Here is an 18,730-nt window from a genome sequence, read left to right on the forward strand (position 1 = left end):
AATTGCTCCCACACCCTGTACCAGAATTCCAAAGGCATCCGCAGACTTCAAAAGGTAGGGGATCCTTGTACTAGTATAATATAGCTGCCTGTTTCTCTCTATAGTATAAGGGACAGTAACATACACATGATCTGACGACGCAGGGCTTGGTGAGGTCCCAGAGACAATGGTGCACTGAGCACACTTATATCTCACAGCACTGCAGTCTGGGGGCGAACTCCATCAGGATGATCTTCTGTGCTAGTTCAGTGGAAAATTTTGAATGGGAGCTGTGGCTTATGCAGGAGGAACTTCCTGTTACATTGTGCTTCATATCTCAATTCAGAAAATGCACATTTTTAACATTAATTTAAAAAAAGATGCACATATCATTGGAAGGTTGCAATTTAAGTATGGATTTTTCATGTCTCAAAATACATGTATATGTATGACAGATTCCGAGAGGGATTTGCAATGTTACTCTGTTATGGCAAAAATAACAGAGTCCTGTGGTTCTTTGAAGACGGGGCTGCCTATTCCTGAAGGTGGGGGTAGATCCCTGGCAGCTGGGAGTGGCACAGCCATGCTGCCTCCTCAAAGGTTTCATGGCAGTCAAAAGGAAATTTGAGTGGTTAAAAAAAGGATAAATGGGGTGAGGGGAACACTGCAATCAACGGGCTACGCCACTAAAAAAGGTGGCGTAGCCATGCAGCTGCAAGAGGTGGCGTTCCTGGGATGAAAGGGGTTAGGAAGCTGCCTAAAGGTAGCTCTGCTCCCAGGAACGTCTCGGGAATTCCCCCCTCTCTGGCGCAGGCTTTCCCTTCCAGGAATTCCCTGCCGGCGTAGCTGCCCTTGTGGCAGGGACTGATGCAGTTCTGCGGCTCCCCAACACCGGCATGTTTGCACCTGGGACAGCGTAGGTGCCACTTTATTCCACAATAAGGTGGCACCTACACCGGCACGGGGTCACGCCGGCTCCTAAGGAGCTTCCCCCTCTAGGGTTGCCAGCCTCCAGGGTGGTGGCTGGAATTCTGCTATTACAACTGATCTCCAGCCAATAGAGACCAGTTCCCCTGGAGGAAATGGCCACTTTGGCAATTGGACCCTATGGCATTGAAGCCCCTCCCCCCTCCAAAAACCTCCCGCCAGTGGCAAAGAGGGACCTGGCAACCCTATCCCCCCACCCCACTCAGGACTGCAGCCTTAATCGTATGCAGGTTTCCTCGGCAGTAAGTCCCATGCAGATGAAAGCATGGTTATTTTATTTTAGACATGAGTGCCAACAAGGCAGGCATCCACATACCGGGCCTCCACGGAGAATTCCGAGGCTGCCGTTGTGAAGCACTTGTGCTCCTATAAATTAAAATGACATTTAATATCCTATAAAGTGTAAAAGCTCTGGGTGACATGGGAAGATTAAGAACTCTAGTCGACTTGAAATAGATTCACACAGACATCCAATTAGCCATCCCCATTTTTAACGAGATGGCTGGGAATGAGATCTCATTAGTGGGTCTTAGAATTCAAATTGTGACCATGATTAGGTGAAGATAAAAAGAAGGGATTTAAATGGAAGGTATGGTTGGAATGGGCTGAGACACCTTTACTAGCATTTGAATCAGTGGGTATGTATCTCACTCCAGATATAATTACTTAATTTCTGTAGATCTCCAAAGTCTGTACTGCAAACCCTCTTGTGTTTAGCTTCCTTGGCTGCTAGCTTAATCTTTCACCAGAATAATCTTTTAATCCCGTCCTAATATCTGACATCACCACTCCAAGAGGAGAATAAAAATGGGCAATAAAATTTAATTAGCATAATTGGTAAATCTAATTGGTCTTAATGGGATCTGATGACCCTACTAAGACCTGCCCACCCACTCATCCAAAATCATGTTTCTCCAGACTGCCCCACAAACAAGGAGGGGCAGGGGGGTGTTAGGAAATCTAGAGTACAGATTCTTTTTTAAAAAGTAATCCAACAAGGGGGGCAGTGGGAAAAAATGAAACCAGAATTTAAGACTAGCAGTTAGAAAGCATTCGAATACATATTTGAATGAAGCTAGCTGGGTGACCTTGGGCTAGTCACAGTTCTCTTAGAGCTCTCTGTCTCACCTACCTCACAGGGTGTCTGTGGTGGGGAAGGGAGGGTGATTGTAAGGCAGGTTGAGTCTTCCTTAAGTGGCCGAGAAAGTCGGGATAAACAAACCAACTCTTTTCCTCCTATAGTTTGTACGTATGCATGCATATTTATTTTGCAATTGCAAAGAGAGAGGCACTTTTCACACATACGGAATAATGCACTTTCAATCCGATTTCAATGAACTTTGCAGCTGGATTTTACTGTGTGAAATGGCAAAATCTTCTTGCAACTGATCGTTAAAGTGCATTATTAGTCTATTAGTATTACCTATGTGATAAGTAAACAATTTAAAAACCAAGAAATTAATTATTTATTACAAGAAAATGTTCGGCGAGATTTAAGATGTTTAAATGCTCAGGCTAAATGATAGAAGTTATGGTATTAGGTGTTTTTTTTTTAAAGTTCAGTCTATGCTGAGGCCTGGTGGATGAAATATGTTTTAGTGAGTTTTAACATGTTTAAATGTTTAGGATGAATGCAAGAAGTTATGGTAATTTTTTTGAAAAGTTCAAATCTATGCTGGCCATTGGCCGTCACAAACAAACAAACAAAAGTTCAGATCATGGTTCGGAGGATGAAATATGTTCTTTCTTTTTTTCCCATTCCCTTTTTTCTCTTCCCGTATCTTTTCAAATAGAAAGAAAGAAAGAAAGAAAGAAAGAAAGAAAGAAAGAAAGAAAGAAAGAAAGAGAAAGTGCATTATTTAGTATGTGCAAAAACGCCCAGGCCATTTATGCTTGGTAATTAGCAGCGCGTTCCAGGCTGAATTGCCCCACGTATTTTTTTGAGTTTTTCACGCTGAACCGTCATTCCGGAAGTGACTGCAAAGCCGATGCATACCTGCTTTGCATTACTTAAGAGCCCCTTTAATGCGACCTTCGGTGTTTGCTCCACCCCCGCCGCGAAGAATCCCCTGAAGGAACCATGCAAAACCACAGAGATGCGTTAGCTATGCACATGCTAATGGCTACGCAAAGAGGAACAAAGGAGCAGGCGAGTGGTGGGGGGGGTGGAATTTCTCCTTTCCCCCTCCTTTGGAGGGTCGAGTAAAAAAAACAAACCACACCCCGCACTTGTATTCCCAGCGATGTATTAAGAGTTTGAAAATGTTATAAAAAATACTGTTCGCACTTTCTATGTATTCCCACCGATGTATTAAGAGCAAGAGTCCAGTAGCACCTTAAAGACTAACAAGAATATTTTCCGGTAGGGTAGGAGCTTTCGTGAGCCACAGCTCACTTCTTCCGATTCTTCACATTCTAGCTGTATCTGAAGAAGTGAGCTGTGGCTCACGAAAGCTCCTACCCTACCGGAAAATATTCTTGTTAGTCTTTAAGGCGCTACTGGACTCTGGCCCTTTAAGCATCGAGTCATCCCAGGCGCAAAACCAAGCGCCTGGGAATTAGGAGATAACGGTGCCTAGCAGGAGCAGGGAGCGAGCAAGCCGAAATACTGAAGTTGCCTGCTAGAGACTGAAGGTCAGAGCAGGTGGGGGGGGGGGAGGCAAGGAGCTGGGACAGCTTGAACAGTTCAAAGAAACCAAACCAAAGGATGACACGTGGACAGCAGTGGGCCTAACTCATGTCAAGAGCCTGCCTGGCAGGACTCTTGACAGCTGGAACAGCTCAGAGAAACAACCCCACTGCATGCTCTTGAGCAGCAGAACCAATAGATACACTCGAACAGAAATAAGCAGGACTCTTGACACGGCCCGGGGCCGAGGCTCCTCCCAGGCGGGCGGGCAGGGGGCCCCTCTCTATCTGGGGGGCGGGGCGAGGGGCGGGGCGGGGGCGAGCGGCCTATAAGGGGCCCTCTCTCTCCGGGGGGCGGGGCAAGGGGCGGGCCGGGGGGCGGGCAGCCTCTAAGGGCCCCTCTCTCTCCGGGGTGCGGGCGGCCTATAAGGGCCCCTCTCGCTCCGGGGGGCGGGGCAAGGGGCGGGCCGGGGGGCGGGCAGCCTCTAAGGGCCCCTCTCTCTCCGGGGTGCGGGCGGCCTATAAGGGCCCCTCTCGCTCCGGGGGGCGGGGCGCGGGCGGCCTTTAAGGGGCCCTCTCTCTCCGGGGGTCGGGGCAAGGGGCGGGCAGCCTATAAGGGCCCCTCTCGCTCCGGGGGGTGGGGCGGGGGCGGGCAGCCTCTAAGGGCCCCTCTCGCTCCGGGGGGCGGGGCGAGGCGGGGGGTGGCCGGCCTATAAGGGGCCCTCTCTCTCCGAGGGGCGGGACGGGGGGCGGGCAGCCTATAAGGGCCCCTCTCTCTCCGGGGGGGGCGGGGCGCGGGCGGCCTATAAGGGCCCTCTCGCTCCGGGGGGCGGGGCGGGGCGCGGGCGGCCTATAAGGGCCCCTGTCGCTCCGGGGGGGCGGGGCGGCCCGGCCTATAAGGGCCCCGCCGGGGAGAGGGGCCGGGTTCATTTCGGCGCTTTCCCGGCCGGCTCGCGTGTCGCCTGGCTGGGGCCGCCGCCGCCGCCTCCTCCTCCTCCTCCTTCGGCCATGGCCCAGGGCGCGCTGTGGGCGGACGACGGCGGCGGCGGGCCTGCTGCGGGGCTGTGGCCGGCCTTCGTCGTGGCCCTGGTGGCCGCCTTCGTCGCCTGGCTGTGGTACGCGGGAAGCGGCGGCGACGAGAAGGCCGCAGCCCCCGAGGCGGGCTCCCCTCAGCCGCCGAGCCGCGAGGAGGAGAAGGAGGCGGCGCCGCCGGGCCCAGGTAGCTCCCGCCGAGGAGAAGCGGGCCGCCCGCCTCAGCCTCCCTCACGACCCTGGGGGCCTCCGCTTATGCCCGAGAGGTTTTGCCTTCGGCTTTGCCGCTGTCTACAATGCCAATGCCCATTCCAACCCCCCCCCCCCAAAAAAATCTGGATTCCCAAAACATTTTCCTCGTGCAAATTCTCAAAACTCAAAAATAAGCCCCCGGGCAGAGTTTTTGAGAACTCGGATGGGGAAAATGTGCATCTAGAGAGCGGCGAATCCAAGGCAAAACCTCCCCGTGCATAAACAGCCATGGGCCGTTGATGCCCGGGAGGTTTCGCTTTGGATTTTGCCTCTCTCTAAATGCCCATTTTCCCCATCCAAAAACTCCAAGGCCGTTGATGCACGGGTTTGTTTGTTTTTTGCCTTGGATTCGCCGCTCTCTAGATGCCCATTTCCCCCATCCGAGTTCTCCAAATGAGCCCCCCGTGCAGAGTTCTGAGAATTCGGATGGGGGTGAGGCAGCGAGGTAGACTTCCCCTGACTATGGAAGATCCACTGGTTTTTGCAATTTGTAATCATCTCTTTTCCTTTCTGTAAATGTATCAGGACAGCAAGGGAATCGCTTGATGCTGGGCAGGGTATCTTTGTGTGGCTGTGTGCTAGTAATTGGGGCAAGAGTCACGGAGGGTTACAGTGAACCATAATTCACAGTGGGTCGCCGTGTTAGTCTGTTTGCAGTAGTCAAAAAGGACAAGAGTCCAGTAGCACCTTAAAGACTAACAAAAATATTCTCTGGTAGGGTATGAGCTTTCGTGAGCCACAGCTCACTTCTTCAGAAAGCTCATACCCTACCAGAAAATATTTTTGTTAGTCTTTAAGGTGCAACTGGACTCTTGCCCTTTTTGACTAGTTGAACCCTAAGAAGAACTGGGTGAAACTGTTACTCTACTGCCGTCTCTCTGTATTACAATCAGATATGCCCTGAATGTTGATGGCTGTCATATCTTGAATTTGGATAAATATCCTTTCCTCAGTATGATCGGGACTCAGAGATTTCTGCCCATTAGGGCCTCTGGGTCGCAGTTGCCAGAATAAACTGTTTTCTTGAAATAACGGTTCGGGTCTCTATTTCCCCCACGAACCCCTGTTTACCGCTACAGGGGAAATGTGCATCTAGAGAGCGGCGAATCCAAGGCAAAAAAAACCCCGTGCATCAATGGCCTTGGAGTTTTTGGATGGGGGAAATGTGCATTTAGAGAGAGGCAAAATCCAAAGCGAAACCTCCCGGGCATCAATGGCTAGACTTTCTGCCAACACTTGCACCCAGAGAGAGGGAGCCCTTATAGGGCTCTGCTGCCCCATAAGTGAGGGGGAAAGAAGGTGGTTTGAGGGGTTGCCAACTCTGGTGGGAAATTCCTGGGGGTTTGGGGATTGGACCATGGGTAGGGCAGTGGGTTAGGGTTACCAACTCCAGGGTGGGAAATTCCAGGAGGTTTGGGGACGACCCTGGGTAGGACAGCATTTGGGTGGGTTAGGTTGCCAACTTCAAATTGGGAAATTCCAGGAGGTTTGGGAATTTTTGGTGGGTTAGGGTTGCCAACATCAGGATGAAATTCCAGGAGGTTTGAGGACCGGACCTTGGGCAGGGTTTGGGTGGGCTAGGGTTGCCAACTTCAAATTGGGACATTCCTGGAGTCAGCCCCAGAGACCTGTGGAGACCTGTGTCTTGGGAAGTGTCATTTTCCTCCAGGCCAGATTGGCCAGAGAACCTGGTTTTTTGTTTTTGTTTTACCTTCCTCTGGGCATACAGTAGGGGTCAATGGGGAAGTGAGGAGGGAGGTAGTTGTAAATGTCCTGCATTGTGCAGGGGGTTGGATTAGATGGCCCTTGAGATCCCTTCCAGCTCTGTGTTTCTGTAGGATTATGTGGGCTTCTCGGGAGAGCTGTATAAACTTGTGCATGCCGGCCAGCCTCCCCCCGCCCCCAAATTAGAAGAGGTTTGCATCAAGGTACCTAAAACCCATATGGGAAGTTCTGTTAAAGTAGAGACTATAGAAAAAGCGGCTATTCACTCCAAAAGAGAATTCCTTCCTGACTCCAAAATGGTGATTGGCATTACCCAGGGCACATAAGAAAGGGCCTCAAGAGCTGAGTACTAACGCCATCCCTTCCTGCCCTCCCTCTCATGATCTGCCTAAATTCACAGCATGTGTGAATGTGCCACTGGATTAATGATTGTAGAGAGGGTTTTCACATTGACACCTCAAAACTGTTCAGTGGCGACAACTGAAAACGATATAATGTACATGCTGCACTCTCCCATAGTTAAGTGAGATATTATCCAAGTACAGTGCCTGAGGGAGTGAGTTGGATTATTGGCTTTCTGCTCGCTAGTTAAGCAATTTTGCAGCATTGCTCCAATTGCTATAGAAGGGCAGGCATGAGAAGGATATTAGTGTTTGTGACCTTTGCATTGGCCTGATCCTGTCCTGGCTGTTAGCTGGACCGGTCCAATGGGAGATCTCTCCAGCCAAAGGGCGTGGTTTTTGTCAGGTCCCAGACACTTAAGGGCAATGCAAACGTTCATGGCAAGCCAGGAGCTATTTTTAGCTCCCATGTCGGAATGGCATGCTAGTCATTAGGCGCAGGCCTGGCAGGGCGGAACAAGAACCCTGTTGTAAAGTTAGCAGGGCCCAAAGCAGTAAAAGTACAGCTATGATCTGTAATTTGCTGTGAGCTAAAAACAAATTGCTGTGAGGAGTTTGCGGGAGGAAAGCAATATGCAAATAGCAGGGTTAATAAATTATATTTACTCAAAAGGAAGACAATGCCGAATGTAAAAATGTTATATGCACACAAAAATGATTATTGGGCATAACTTGTATGCGAATGGAAGACAACCCCCCTTTTTCTGATGGAATATCTGTCCAAAAGGCAGCATGAGAGCCAGCATGGTGTAGTGATTAAGAGTGGTGGTTTGGAGCGGTGGACTCTGATCTGGAGAACCGGGTTGGATTTCCCGCTCCTCCTCATGAGCAGCGGACGCTAATCTGGAGAACTGGGTTGGTTTCCCCATTCCTCCACATGAAGCCAACTGGGTGACCTTGGGCTAGTCACAGCTCTTAGAGCTCTCTCAGCCCACCTACCTCACAGGGTGTCCATTGTGGGGAGGGGAAGGGAAGGTGATTGTAAGCCGGTTTGATCCTTAAGTGGTAGAGAAAATCGGCATATAAAAACCAACTCTTCTTCTTCATCTTCTTTGTCTTCGTCTTGCATTTGATTAATACTGTACTGTTCTGCAGAATGAGTAACTGTTTTGAGGTTCATGTCCCCCTGGACTTGTTTTGCTAGTTATGTCCAACTTACAAGCCTTGCTAGGACAACAAAGGGGTTGAACAAGAGAATTGTGAGCAGTGAGTAATATGCAGAGGGGTTGCTCCCTCTCTCCAGTGCTCGGATGCTATGGACAACATAATCTCTCACTGTGCCTCCTTTGCCATGGATTCTTTTGTGGCCCTGGCCAAGTAATTTTGACTCAGCTTCAGCTCATCTGTTGGCTGGCTTTCTGAGTACAGTCTAGACCAGTGATGGCGAACCTTTTACAGACCGAGTGCCCAAACTACAACCAAAAACCCACTTATTTATTGGAAAGTGCCAACACTTTGTGCAGGGAAGGGGGCGGGAGCTTTGAACCGCTCCGCTCGGCAGTGCCGCACAGTTCAAAGCCCCTGCCGCCCAGCTGGGCGGCGGGGAGTGCAGGGAAGGGGGCGGGAGCCGGCAAAGAGGGCTACGCGTGCCGGAGTCGGCACGCATGCCATAGGTTCGCCAACACGGGTCTAGACTCTAGCTCAGGGGTGTCAAACATAAGGCCCTCTGGCCGGATCCGACCCCTTGAGCGCTCTTATCCGGCAGCCACCTCCTCTCACTCTCAATATGGGCTGGCGAGGCATGGCCCGGCCCTGACCAAGTGACATTTTTGTCATATCTGGCCCTCGTAATAATTGAGTTCGACACCCCTGCTCTAGCATCTTGGTCCAGCAGCAGTAATTAAGTCTTTTCTTGCAGGACGGCAGGCAGGCTGCCTTTGGCAACTAATTGAAAGCTATCAAGTGATGAGGGTGGTAAAAAGATGCCCTGTTTTCCTACATGCTCATAGATGGTGAAGGCATGTATGGAGTGGTGTGTGTGTGTGTGTAATTTTTAGATTATATGGGTGTGTGTGTGTAACTTTTAGATTAAAACTATGAAAGCAATCCAGTCTGTTTTGTAATAGTGCATTTTCTATTAGCTGGCCGTATTTGCCATGGTGCATCTTTAGCTTTCCAGCCAAATTTTTAAGGGTTTGTTTACTTGTTTACTTTTCAGGTGACCTGACTTGATTGAAGATTTGCAAACGGTTGTTTGTGTCTGTTAGGTATTTCTTTGTGGATTCAGTTGAGTATGATTTATATGTTTTCCAATAGTTCAGTAGTTCTTCTGTATTTCTGTGATTGGTATAAAACCCAGGTGTGTGTAGCAGGAGATATTATAATTATGAATATTTGTTTAGAAAGTTGATCTGTCATATGAGCCAAATTTAATCTAAGTGCATGGACTTCTCTCTCTCAAAGGTATTTTTAAAAGATATCTGTTTCCAAATGTTGAAGCCAGATAAGTAGATGATATGTTTGTGCAAAGGTATAATTGGCAGTGATTCTAGAATGATCCCACAAATCACTGAGGCAGTTCTGCATTTATGAAGCATGAGTCATTGTAGGGAAGCATACTTGAACAAGGGCAGTTGGCTTCAGTTGAGTGAGGCTGGTTTAAAAGACAGATTTGTGGTTTTAAACAGCCTGGGAAACTACATAGTTAGTTTTTAATCTGAGTACCAAGCAGCAGATTAGCCAGGGGAGGCAGAAAAGTAATCTGGCATGGAAGAAGAAGAGTTGATTTTTATATGCTGACTTTCTCCACCACTTAAGGAACAATCAAACCAGCTTACAATCACCTTCCCCTCCCCACAACAGACACCCTGTGAGGTAGGTGGGGCTGAGAGAGTGTGACTAGCCCAAGGTCACCCAGCTGGCTTCATGTGTAGGAGTGTGGGAACAAATCCAGTTCACCGGATTAGCCTCTGCCACATGTGTAGGAGTGGGGAATCAAACCCGGATCAGAGTCCACCCCTCCAAACCACCGCTCTTAGCTGTTACACAATGCTGGCTCTACTACACCATGCTGGTGTGGTAAGGATGATGAGAAATGGTCCACTCCAGTCCTGCAGCCCTGTTCTGAATGGCTCAGACTAGTCCAACCTCGACAGAGCTCGGAAGCTAAGCAGGATCGGTCCTGGTTTGTCCTTGGATGGGAGCCCACCGAGGAAGTCCAGGGCTGCTCTGCGAAGGCAAACCACCTCTCAACATCTCTTGCCTTGAAAACCTCACAGGGTCGCCATAAATCAGCTGCAACTTGATGGCATTTTCGACCATCACCAGTCATACAACTTGCCTAGGGCAAGTGGCAGTTGTCTCTGTGTGAACAGATGAGTGGCAGCCTGCATCCGTTCATACTGTATTTCCCAACCTGAGGAAATGCAGAAAAACACTGTGGAAACCGATTTCCGGTTCCGGTGTGCGTCGGACTAGCACCCTCAGGCAGAGTCACTCTTGTGAGAATGGTCTTTGATTTCCTCCTTTTTACTTATTTTGCTTTGATGTTTGCATTGAAGCTGCTTTGAGACTGCTCCGAAGAAGCTTGTTTTGTATTATTGCTGTCTGAAGGTCGCATGATAAGCTTTAAATTATGTCCTGCTGGCAGGGTGGAGGAATACAGCTTCCTAGTGATTTATTTATGGGTAGTTGCTTGGAAGATGAAGAAGAGGAGTTGATTTTTATATGCTGACTTTCTCTACCACTTAAGGCAGAATCAAATTGGCTTACAATCACCTTCCCTTCCCCTCCCACTCTGTGAGATAGTTGGACTGTGATGTATGCTCCCCCCCACCCCCCCAGACAGAGTTAGGAAGCCTTTAGACTGGACTTCCAACTTAAATAACTATAATTAACACCTTTCATGCTGCAAATAATAATAATAATAATACATTTTAATGGGGCCTGGCAAATGATCCAGAAGATATAAGCTCATGATCCAGAAGATATAAGCTCTACTTCTGCATGCAAGCAGAGTAAGATTGGGGGCTATTCTACTTCTGCTGACTGTGGAAACCGCATGTCATCTTTTGGTCCTAATGCTTGAGATATCCAGGCCAGCATTGCTGGAAGCTGGTGCCATTCCTCGAACAACCTATTTAAGTTTTATTTAAAAAATTAAGAAGTTAAATTGGATTTATCATGCAACCCCTGAAGTTAGCCTGTAGCTGTCAAGAACAATCTACTAAGTGTTAGAGGCTGCTATAACTTCTATTCTAGAACTGTTGTGCTTTAAAGGTACTTGTTGTAGTGGAAGGATACCAAGTGTGGTGCCTCTGGTCGCCATGGCGCATGCCAACACCTTTCCTGGCACCTACTAAATGCTTTTAGAAAGGAGGGCTGTCATGGGCAGCTCCTGCCCAGCAGGGCTTCTGATTGGCTGTGCAGAGTAAAATAACATTGAACACACGAACTCATGAAGCTGCCTTATACTGAATCAGAACATCGGTCCATCAAAGTCAGTATGGTCTACTCAGACCGGCAGCAGCTCTCCAGGGTCTCAGGCTGAGGTCTTTCACATCGCCTACTTGCCTGGTCCCTTTAACTGGAGATGCCGGGGATTGAGCCTAGTGCCTTCTGCATGCCAAGCAGATGCTCTACCACTGAGCCACAGCCCCTCCCTATTGTTTTGGTGGCAGCTGCCACTGCAGTGTTGAGTTTTTATTCTCGCTCATGTTTCCCAGTATATTTTTAGAAATTACTCCTCTTGTCCCCTGCAGTTGGATTTCCTCTGCACGTGGTTGGCTCCGCCTCCTACGGTGACCATTTTGTAGTTGCGCCCACCACCCTGTGTCAGAATTCCAGAGGTGCCCACAGGCTCGAAAAAGGTTGGGGACTGCTGCTATAGTGCATGAACTAAGGCACAGTGTTTAATTCCAAGAACTGACAATCATTTACTTCCTAACTGTGATTATTCTGTTTGCTTAGAACCACTTCAGGGAAGCTGCAAACGTCTTGCATCTGAAACCCAGCCAAACGATGTGTCCGTCTGTCAGGAGCCTGCGCAGAACCCGTTGGCTTCTCCGGGAGAACATAGCATCCCCAGAGAGACTCCAGAAACCGAGCCAATCGTCAAGGAGCCCGTAACCCCCTTAATGAACTGCAAGGAGTACCCGAGGAATGAAATATTTCACTTCCCTGTAGCTGTGTCAGAACCACCGAAGAGCGATGAAGCTGAAACACTTGGCACGGGCATTTCCACCGAAGCGAGTGCCCCTAGCGATAAGGACGAGGACAAATGCAAAGACCAGCCGCACCACAACTCTCTTGACCACGAAGAGTGGGAAATCGTCCCCGAGCACTCGGCGTGGGGCGATGCTAACAGGAGCAGCAGCCCCGAGGATGCCAGCGGCAACAGGGACCCGGAGCAAGCCAAGCGGGTGGCGGCCGTGTCTCCGATGCCCCAGACTGTCCACGTGACTTTCCGCGTGCACTACATCACATACTCGGAGACGCGGCTGATTGCTGTCACAGGTGACCACGAATGCCTCGGCCAGTGGCAGCACTACGTCCCGCTCAGGTGTGACAAGGACGGGTTCTGGTCAGACTCTGTCGTCTTGCCTGTAGACACCAGAGTCGAGTGGAAGTTCATCGTAGTGGAGAACGGCAAGGTCAGGCGGTGGGAAGAATGTGACAATCGAACCCTGCTGACGGAACACGAGGATCGGGTGGTCCATAAGTGGTGGGGATTTCACTGAGTGGGAGCTCTGCAAGAGCCGACGGGGCTCCCCTTTTATTCCGTTTCCCAGTAGGAGACACCATGCTGCCGCCACCCCTTGGTCACTCTATCTTAGTGTATCTATCTCTATGCTGCATGTCTTGCCAGAACTGCCTTAGATTTAAAGCCTCTCTCCTCCTGCTAGAATAGGCTTTAAGACGGGTGGGGAACCTTTTTTCTGCCAAGGGCCATTTGGATATTTATAACATCATTTGTGGGCCATACAAAATTATCAACTTAAAAATTAGCCTGCTATATTTGGTCAAACATTTAGCCAAGAGGCACAACTGGAGACAGCTCAGTGTGTCTGCCACATAGAACGACTCGCTTTTGAGCTCTCCCATCCCCAGCTGGGCCCGAGAGATTCAGGCAGGGCAGCAAACACAAGACAGAGTGAGCGACAAGCCGCTTGGGGCTTGTAGGCAAAGGAGCCCAGTCCAGTAATGCCCCGATCCGGCACTTTCCCACCCTACGTGTCTTTTGCAGGACTTAGAGGGGAAAGAACCAGAAGGGAGAGGGGGTACCGACCAAGCCCCAAGCAGGTAGCTGCCCAGATGATCCCCCCATGCAGGCAAGCAGGCAGGCAGGCAGGCATCCAACCAGTGGTGCACTCGCCCACCTGGTGGCACAGGATGGTCTGTTGTATCAGCTGCACGCCAGTGTTGCTCCTGCTCCACATGATCGGGGCCGGATTCTACAGCCGGCTCCTGCTACCTCTGCCTGCACGGATGAAATGAGGACACACTGGCTAAGAACTCCCCCCCCCACACGCATTCTGGCCCTGCCCCCTTTAACCCCTCCATTGTCGCCACTTCCACCCCCAGCCCTCTTGTAGTACAGAGGGAATATGTTTCTCCATGGCCCGGGTGGGAAAGGGTTAACACAGTTTCTTGGGTGGTCCTAGCAGCTCCATAGCTAACAACTCCTCTTCAATGGGTAAAAAAGGTTCCTTTTCTCGGCAAAACAAACTCACATCCGCCTTGAATAGAAGCTATTCCTGTCCGCGGGAGAGGGCAGATCACCAGCCTTAGATCCTTCTGAGCTAGAGATATGGCAGGACCCACAAAGGGCCAGACCAAATGATTTTACGGGCCTTATAAGGCCCCCGGGACTGATGATCCCCACCCCTGCTTTAAGACGTGAGACTATTTCAAGACGAAGTCAAACCAAAGCCTTTCTAGTAGTAAGCATTTGAAGGTCTCCAGTAGCAGTGTTGCAAAGCACCCTGCTTAAAAAATAGCTTTAAACTCTAACCTTTTGAGAGAGTGTGAACTGTGGAACACAAGCAGTGTAGTTAAACTGCACTGTAACTGCTAAAAATGTTTTTAATTTATTGTTAACCGCAAAAAAGGAAACAATAAAGATTACTTTTAGGCCAGCGTCCTTTATATTTTGAGACGTAAACTGAGGGTTAGCTGATATTTTAGTTGGTTGGAATCCCTTTTTCCCATCAGTTTCTGGGAAAATCTCTTATACCATTTCCACAATGCACTTGTTAGTGGAAACAGTCATAGAAAGGTTGGTAAGCAGAAACTCCCATGACTAGGGAAGGATTTAAAGGTGGGGGGAGTAGTCATCCAACTTGGTGCTTAGCACATACTAGGGGTCCTGAGCACACAGGAAAGGGGCACTTGTGTACAGAGACACGTTTGAGGACAATGGAGGTCAGAAGCATCCATGTGGCATGTTTAAGTGAGAACATGATTTCAAACTAAGAGAACATTATTTCAAACTAAGCATGAACTCATGCTTTGCACAGCAAAACAGAACCCTGCATGCAGATTCTACTGCTACATATCTAAAGGTTCTGTGTAACATGAAGCGTTAAGAGACAGCTTGAACACATGAACACATGAAGCTGCCTTATTCTGAATCAGACCATCAAGGTCCATCAAAGCCAGTATTGTCTACTCAGACCAGCAGCAGCTCTCCAGGGTCTCAGGCAGAGTCTTTCACATCACCTACTTGCCTAGTCCCTCTAACTGGAGATGCCGGGGCTTGAACCTGGGACCTTCTGCATGCCAAGCAGAGGCTCTCCGACTGAGCCATGGCCCCTCAAGTTTCTCTTGATAAAGGAAAACTCTTTTAGACTAGCAGTTAGTCTTTGGCTGGAGTTCTTAACAATGAGAGACGGTTGGTGCTGAAAGGAAGTAGTTTTGTTTAAAAATGCTAGGCCTAGAATGCAGGGATTGCACCCCGTACCTTGGTTTTCTCCCCAGTGGGAACTCAAAGCAGCTTACAATCTTATCCCCTCCATTTTATCTTCACAACAACTATGTAAGTTTGGTTTGACAAAGAGCAAGTGAGTGACTGGCCCAAGATCACCCAATGAACTTTATGGGAAAGTGGATTTGAACCTGGGTCCTAGTCTGACCATAGGCGCTTTACCATGCTGGCTTTCTTTAACTGCTCCTTGTAGCAGTTGCCTGTTTTTCTAGATAACGGCTTATGTTGTCAGACTCAAATGCAAATTTGGTGCAGTGTTCAAAACTGCCTGTTGAAACGTGACTGAGGAGGATGCTTGAAATTCAAAACTTTTCTAAGTTCAGCTTACAGCTTGAAGCTCACTGTAGCAGGAATTTTTAGCCTGTGGACAGCCCTGTAGCTTAGACTGAGACTGGCCAAATCCCAATTTACTGCAAAGAGGAATAAAGGAGCTGCACATTTTGGAGAGGCCGTTTGTCGTGCCACCTATGGCTTTCCCAAAAACTGCTGTAGCCTTTGAGCAAAAGGGCTTTCTGATAGCCAAGTGACTTAACAATGGACGGGAGGAAGAATAGCTAACCTGACGGAAGACATGCCTTGCATACACAGGGTCCCAAATTCAATCTCATAGCAGAATTGGAAGTGAATTTCTCATGAGGACCTGGAGAGCCACTACCAGTCAGAGATGGTTGTGGATTAAACACAGTCAGCTGTGTATGGCAGATAGATCACAGTGGGTAGCCGTGTTAGTCTGTCACTAGCGGTAGAAAAGAGTAGGAGTCCAGGAGCACCTTAAAGACTAATAAAATTTCTGGCAGGGTTATGAGCTTTCGTGAGCCACAGCTCACTTCTTCAGATACAGCTGGAATGTGATTCCATCTATCCTTAAGTAGAGACGAGTGAATTAGAGTGCTGTGTAGGGCAGTGCTTTATACACGAGAGCCAGCGTAGTGTAGTTAAGAGTGGTGGTTTGGAGTGGTGGACTCTGATCTGGCGAACCGGCTCCGATTCCCCACTCCTCTGCATGAGTGGCGGACACTAATCTGGTGAACCGGGCTGGTTTCCCCACTCCTACACATGAAGCCAGCTGGGTGACCTTGGGCTAGTCACAGCTGTCTTTGAGCCCTCTCATCCTCACCTACCTCACAGGGTATCTATTGTGTGGAGGGGAGAGGAAGGGAAGGTGATTGTAAGCCGGTTTGATTCTTCCTTAAGTGGTAGAGAAAGTTGGCATATAAAAACCAACTCTTCTTCTAATGATGATGAATTGATGTCTGAAGATAATAGGTGGCAAGTGAGCGGCAGCCTCAAAATATGCTGTAGATTTTGGTGGATGGTTTGCTGCTAGTGACAGATTTTGCCGGTTGATTGTATGCTGGAAGGATAATATTCAGAGGGTGGCTAGGTCCCTTCTCTGCCCTGTTGAGTTCAAAATGGCTCAGGAGATGAGGGAAAATACTCTGGATGTTAAGAACAAAAGAAAAGCCATGCTGGATCAGACCAAGGCACATCAAGTCCAGCAGTCTGTTCACGCAGTGGCCAACCAGGTCCCTCTAGGAAGCCCCCAAACAAGACGACTGCAGCAGCATTGTCCTGTCTGTGTTCCACAGCACCTAATATAATAGGCATGCTCCTCTGATCCTGGAGAGAATAGGTATGCATCATGACTAATATTCATTTTAGAACATAAGAAAGACCATGCTGGATCAGACCAAGTTTCATCAAGTCTAGCAGTCTGTTCACACAGCAGCCAACCAGGTGCCTCTAGGAAGCCCACAAACCACTGCAGCAGCATTATCTTGCCTGTGTTGCCACAGAATTGGCCTTTATCATGCGAGACTGCAACATGTTTCCTTAGAAAGTTTGCTGAGAGAGGGAAATTCAAGGGAAATTTGCCTATGGTTTCTCCAGCACACACAAGTCTGCCATAACGTCCTACCTTGGCAAGGAATCTGAAGTTACAGGCAAGTTGAAAGGGTCAAGTGGTTTGAAGACCACAAATATCTGCTCCCCTCTCCCAGCCTGAATTGCTGTAAGACTTGTCAAAACATCTAGATAGCTCTTTTGAATCCTTGCTTAACATTTTTTACCAATAGTGCATCTTGGCACCTCTTTCTTATCCCTGTGTGATATTCCTCCCATCTACTTAATTGGCTGACAGCAATCAGCATAGAACATTCTGTGTTCTGTACAGGTGTCCCTTGTAGCTCTTCACAGTGTTAAGAGCTTAATCAGTTTTAATTGCTGCTATCTTAGTTGCTGAAGCTAGTTATGCTCTTAAAAGACCAGGGATGCTGTTGCGGGACTCTCGCTTTAAAGTATTTCTGCATGTGAATATATATTGGTTGTCACAATTAGTAAATGGTGCACTGCGAAGGGTTCACGTAGTCTTAACAGAAGATTTAAAGTTTGCAGAAGGATTTAGAGGTGTGCTGGAGGGCTGGCTGAGAGGATTAGCGGTGTTATTTAGCTGATTCAGATGTTCACCTTCTAAAGCCACTTACCCATCACTAGAATAGCTCACTGCCTGCAGGGGGTTCATTCTCGTAGCGAAGGTGGCTGGGAGCATAATCTCGGTTTGCTCAGCAGCGTTTAGTTGACGGCTTCCTGCATGGTTTACCGCAAGGAATAAAAAACAAGTCCACACAGCATGTGTTCTTGAGTTTGGATGTGCTCCAGCTGAGCAGGCGATTCCCTAACTGTACGCATACACTAGGCCAGGGCTCCCCAACGTGGTGCCCCTGGACGTCGTGGTGCCTGATGACACCTTTCCTGGAGCCAGCCAAGTGTTTTTAGAAAGTGGGTGGGGCTTTTGCCCAGTGGGCTTCTGATTGGCCACAGATTTTAAAAAATGCATTTGCCAGAATCTGCCACTACAGCAAAAAAAAAATTGAGTGACTGAAAATGTTTGCAAAAAAGTTTTTAAACTACGTTAATTTTATACCGCACCTTGTGATGCAGAGCTTCTGCCTGAAATGTTGAAGAGCTACTATTAAAATTATACATAAACTCACTCCTGGACACGTTGGTTGGCTCCGCCTCCTGTTCCCGAATGCATTCACTGTTGCCCCAGGGCACTAGGCAGGGGCGCTGAACTCCATCACACACGGGCATGTTATAGGGGTAAGTTGGCGTTTGCTTAGTGAGTAAGACCAGTAAACGTTGGGTGCTTTCACACATGTTGAATGCTGCACTTTCAATCCACTTTCAATGCACTTTGCAGCTGGATTTTACTGTGCGAAATGGCAAAATACACTTGCAAAAGATTGTTAAAGTGCACTGAAAGTGCATTGTTCGGCATGTGTGAAAGTGCAGAAAGTCTTTTATCCATTCCCTCGATCCGCCAGCACAGCTCTTGGAACGTGGTGTGAAAACCACCAGTGTGTGTCACTCAAGGGCCTTTTCCGCATCAGCATCAATTTCTTGTGGATGCCATGGTGTTAATAGAGCTGTAAAGGTGCAGAGGTAAAAGGGCTTCCAGAAGGCAGCTCCCCTTCTTATGTTTGCCAGTTACTGATTTTTTTTGGGGGGGGGGGAAGGCCACAAAACACCCTCCTGGTGGCGTGGGGTGGGGCTAATGGCTGCCAGGGAGACTGAGGTGGGGGGAAAGGCTGTTGTGTGGGCAAGACTGGGAAAATCCAGATTTTCCTTCCCCCTGGCAGTAAGCCTGGCTTTGCAGCAATCTTTCCCAAAACATGGCAAATGAAGCAGGGCTTGGTAAAGAGTGTAGACAATTCGAGGGAAACATGCGTGGTACACAGAAACACCACAATGCTATGTGTGTGTTAAGTGTTGTCAAGTCGCTTCCGACTCATGGCGACCC

General features: G+C 48.7%; 2 protein-coding genes across 2 annotated transcripts in view; both read left to right on the top strand.

Moving 5' to 3' along the window:
* LOC130482906 (protein FAM47A-like) overlaps positions 1–899 on the top strand; it is a 31,228-nt gene extending 30,329 nt beyond the window's left edge. The window contains exon 9 of the mRNA XM_056855782.1: positions 807–899. Coding sequence (XP_056711760.1) covers positions 807–899 — 93 coding nt within the window. The remainder of the gene's footprint in view (positions 1–806) is intronic.
* Positions 900–4,602: 3,703 nt separating this feature from the next.
* On the top strand, positions 4,603–12,690 carry STBD1 (starch binding domain 1). Its single transcript, XM_056855785.1, has 2 exons — positions 4,603–4,813; positions 11,913–12,690. Exons 1-2 carry the CDS (start codon positions 4,603–4,605, stop codon positions 12,680–12,682), a joined length of 981 nt encoding a protein of 326 aa, XP_056711763.1. The 3' UTR covers positions 12,683–12,690.
* The last annotated feature ends 6,040 nt before the right edge of the window (positions 12,691–18,730 follow it).

Source organism: Euleptes europaea, chromosome 9 (genome assembly GCF_029931775.1).
Source record: "Euleptes europaea isolate rEulEur1 chromosome 9, rEulEur1.hap1, whole genome shotgun sequence".
Classification (NCBI taxonomy): Eukaryota; Metazoa; Chordata; class Lepidosauria; order Squamata; family Sphaerodactylidae; genus Euleptes; species Euleptes europaea.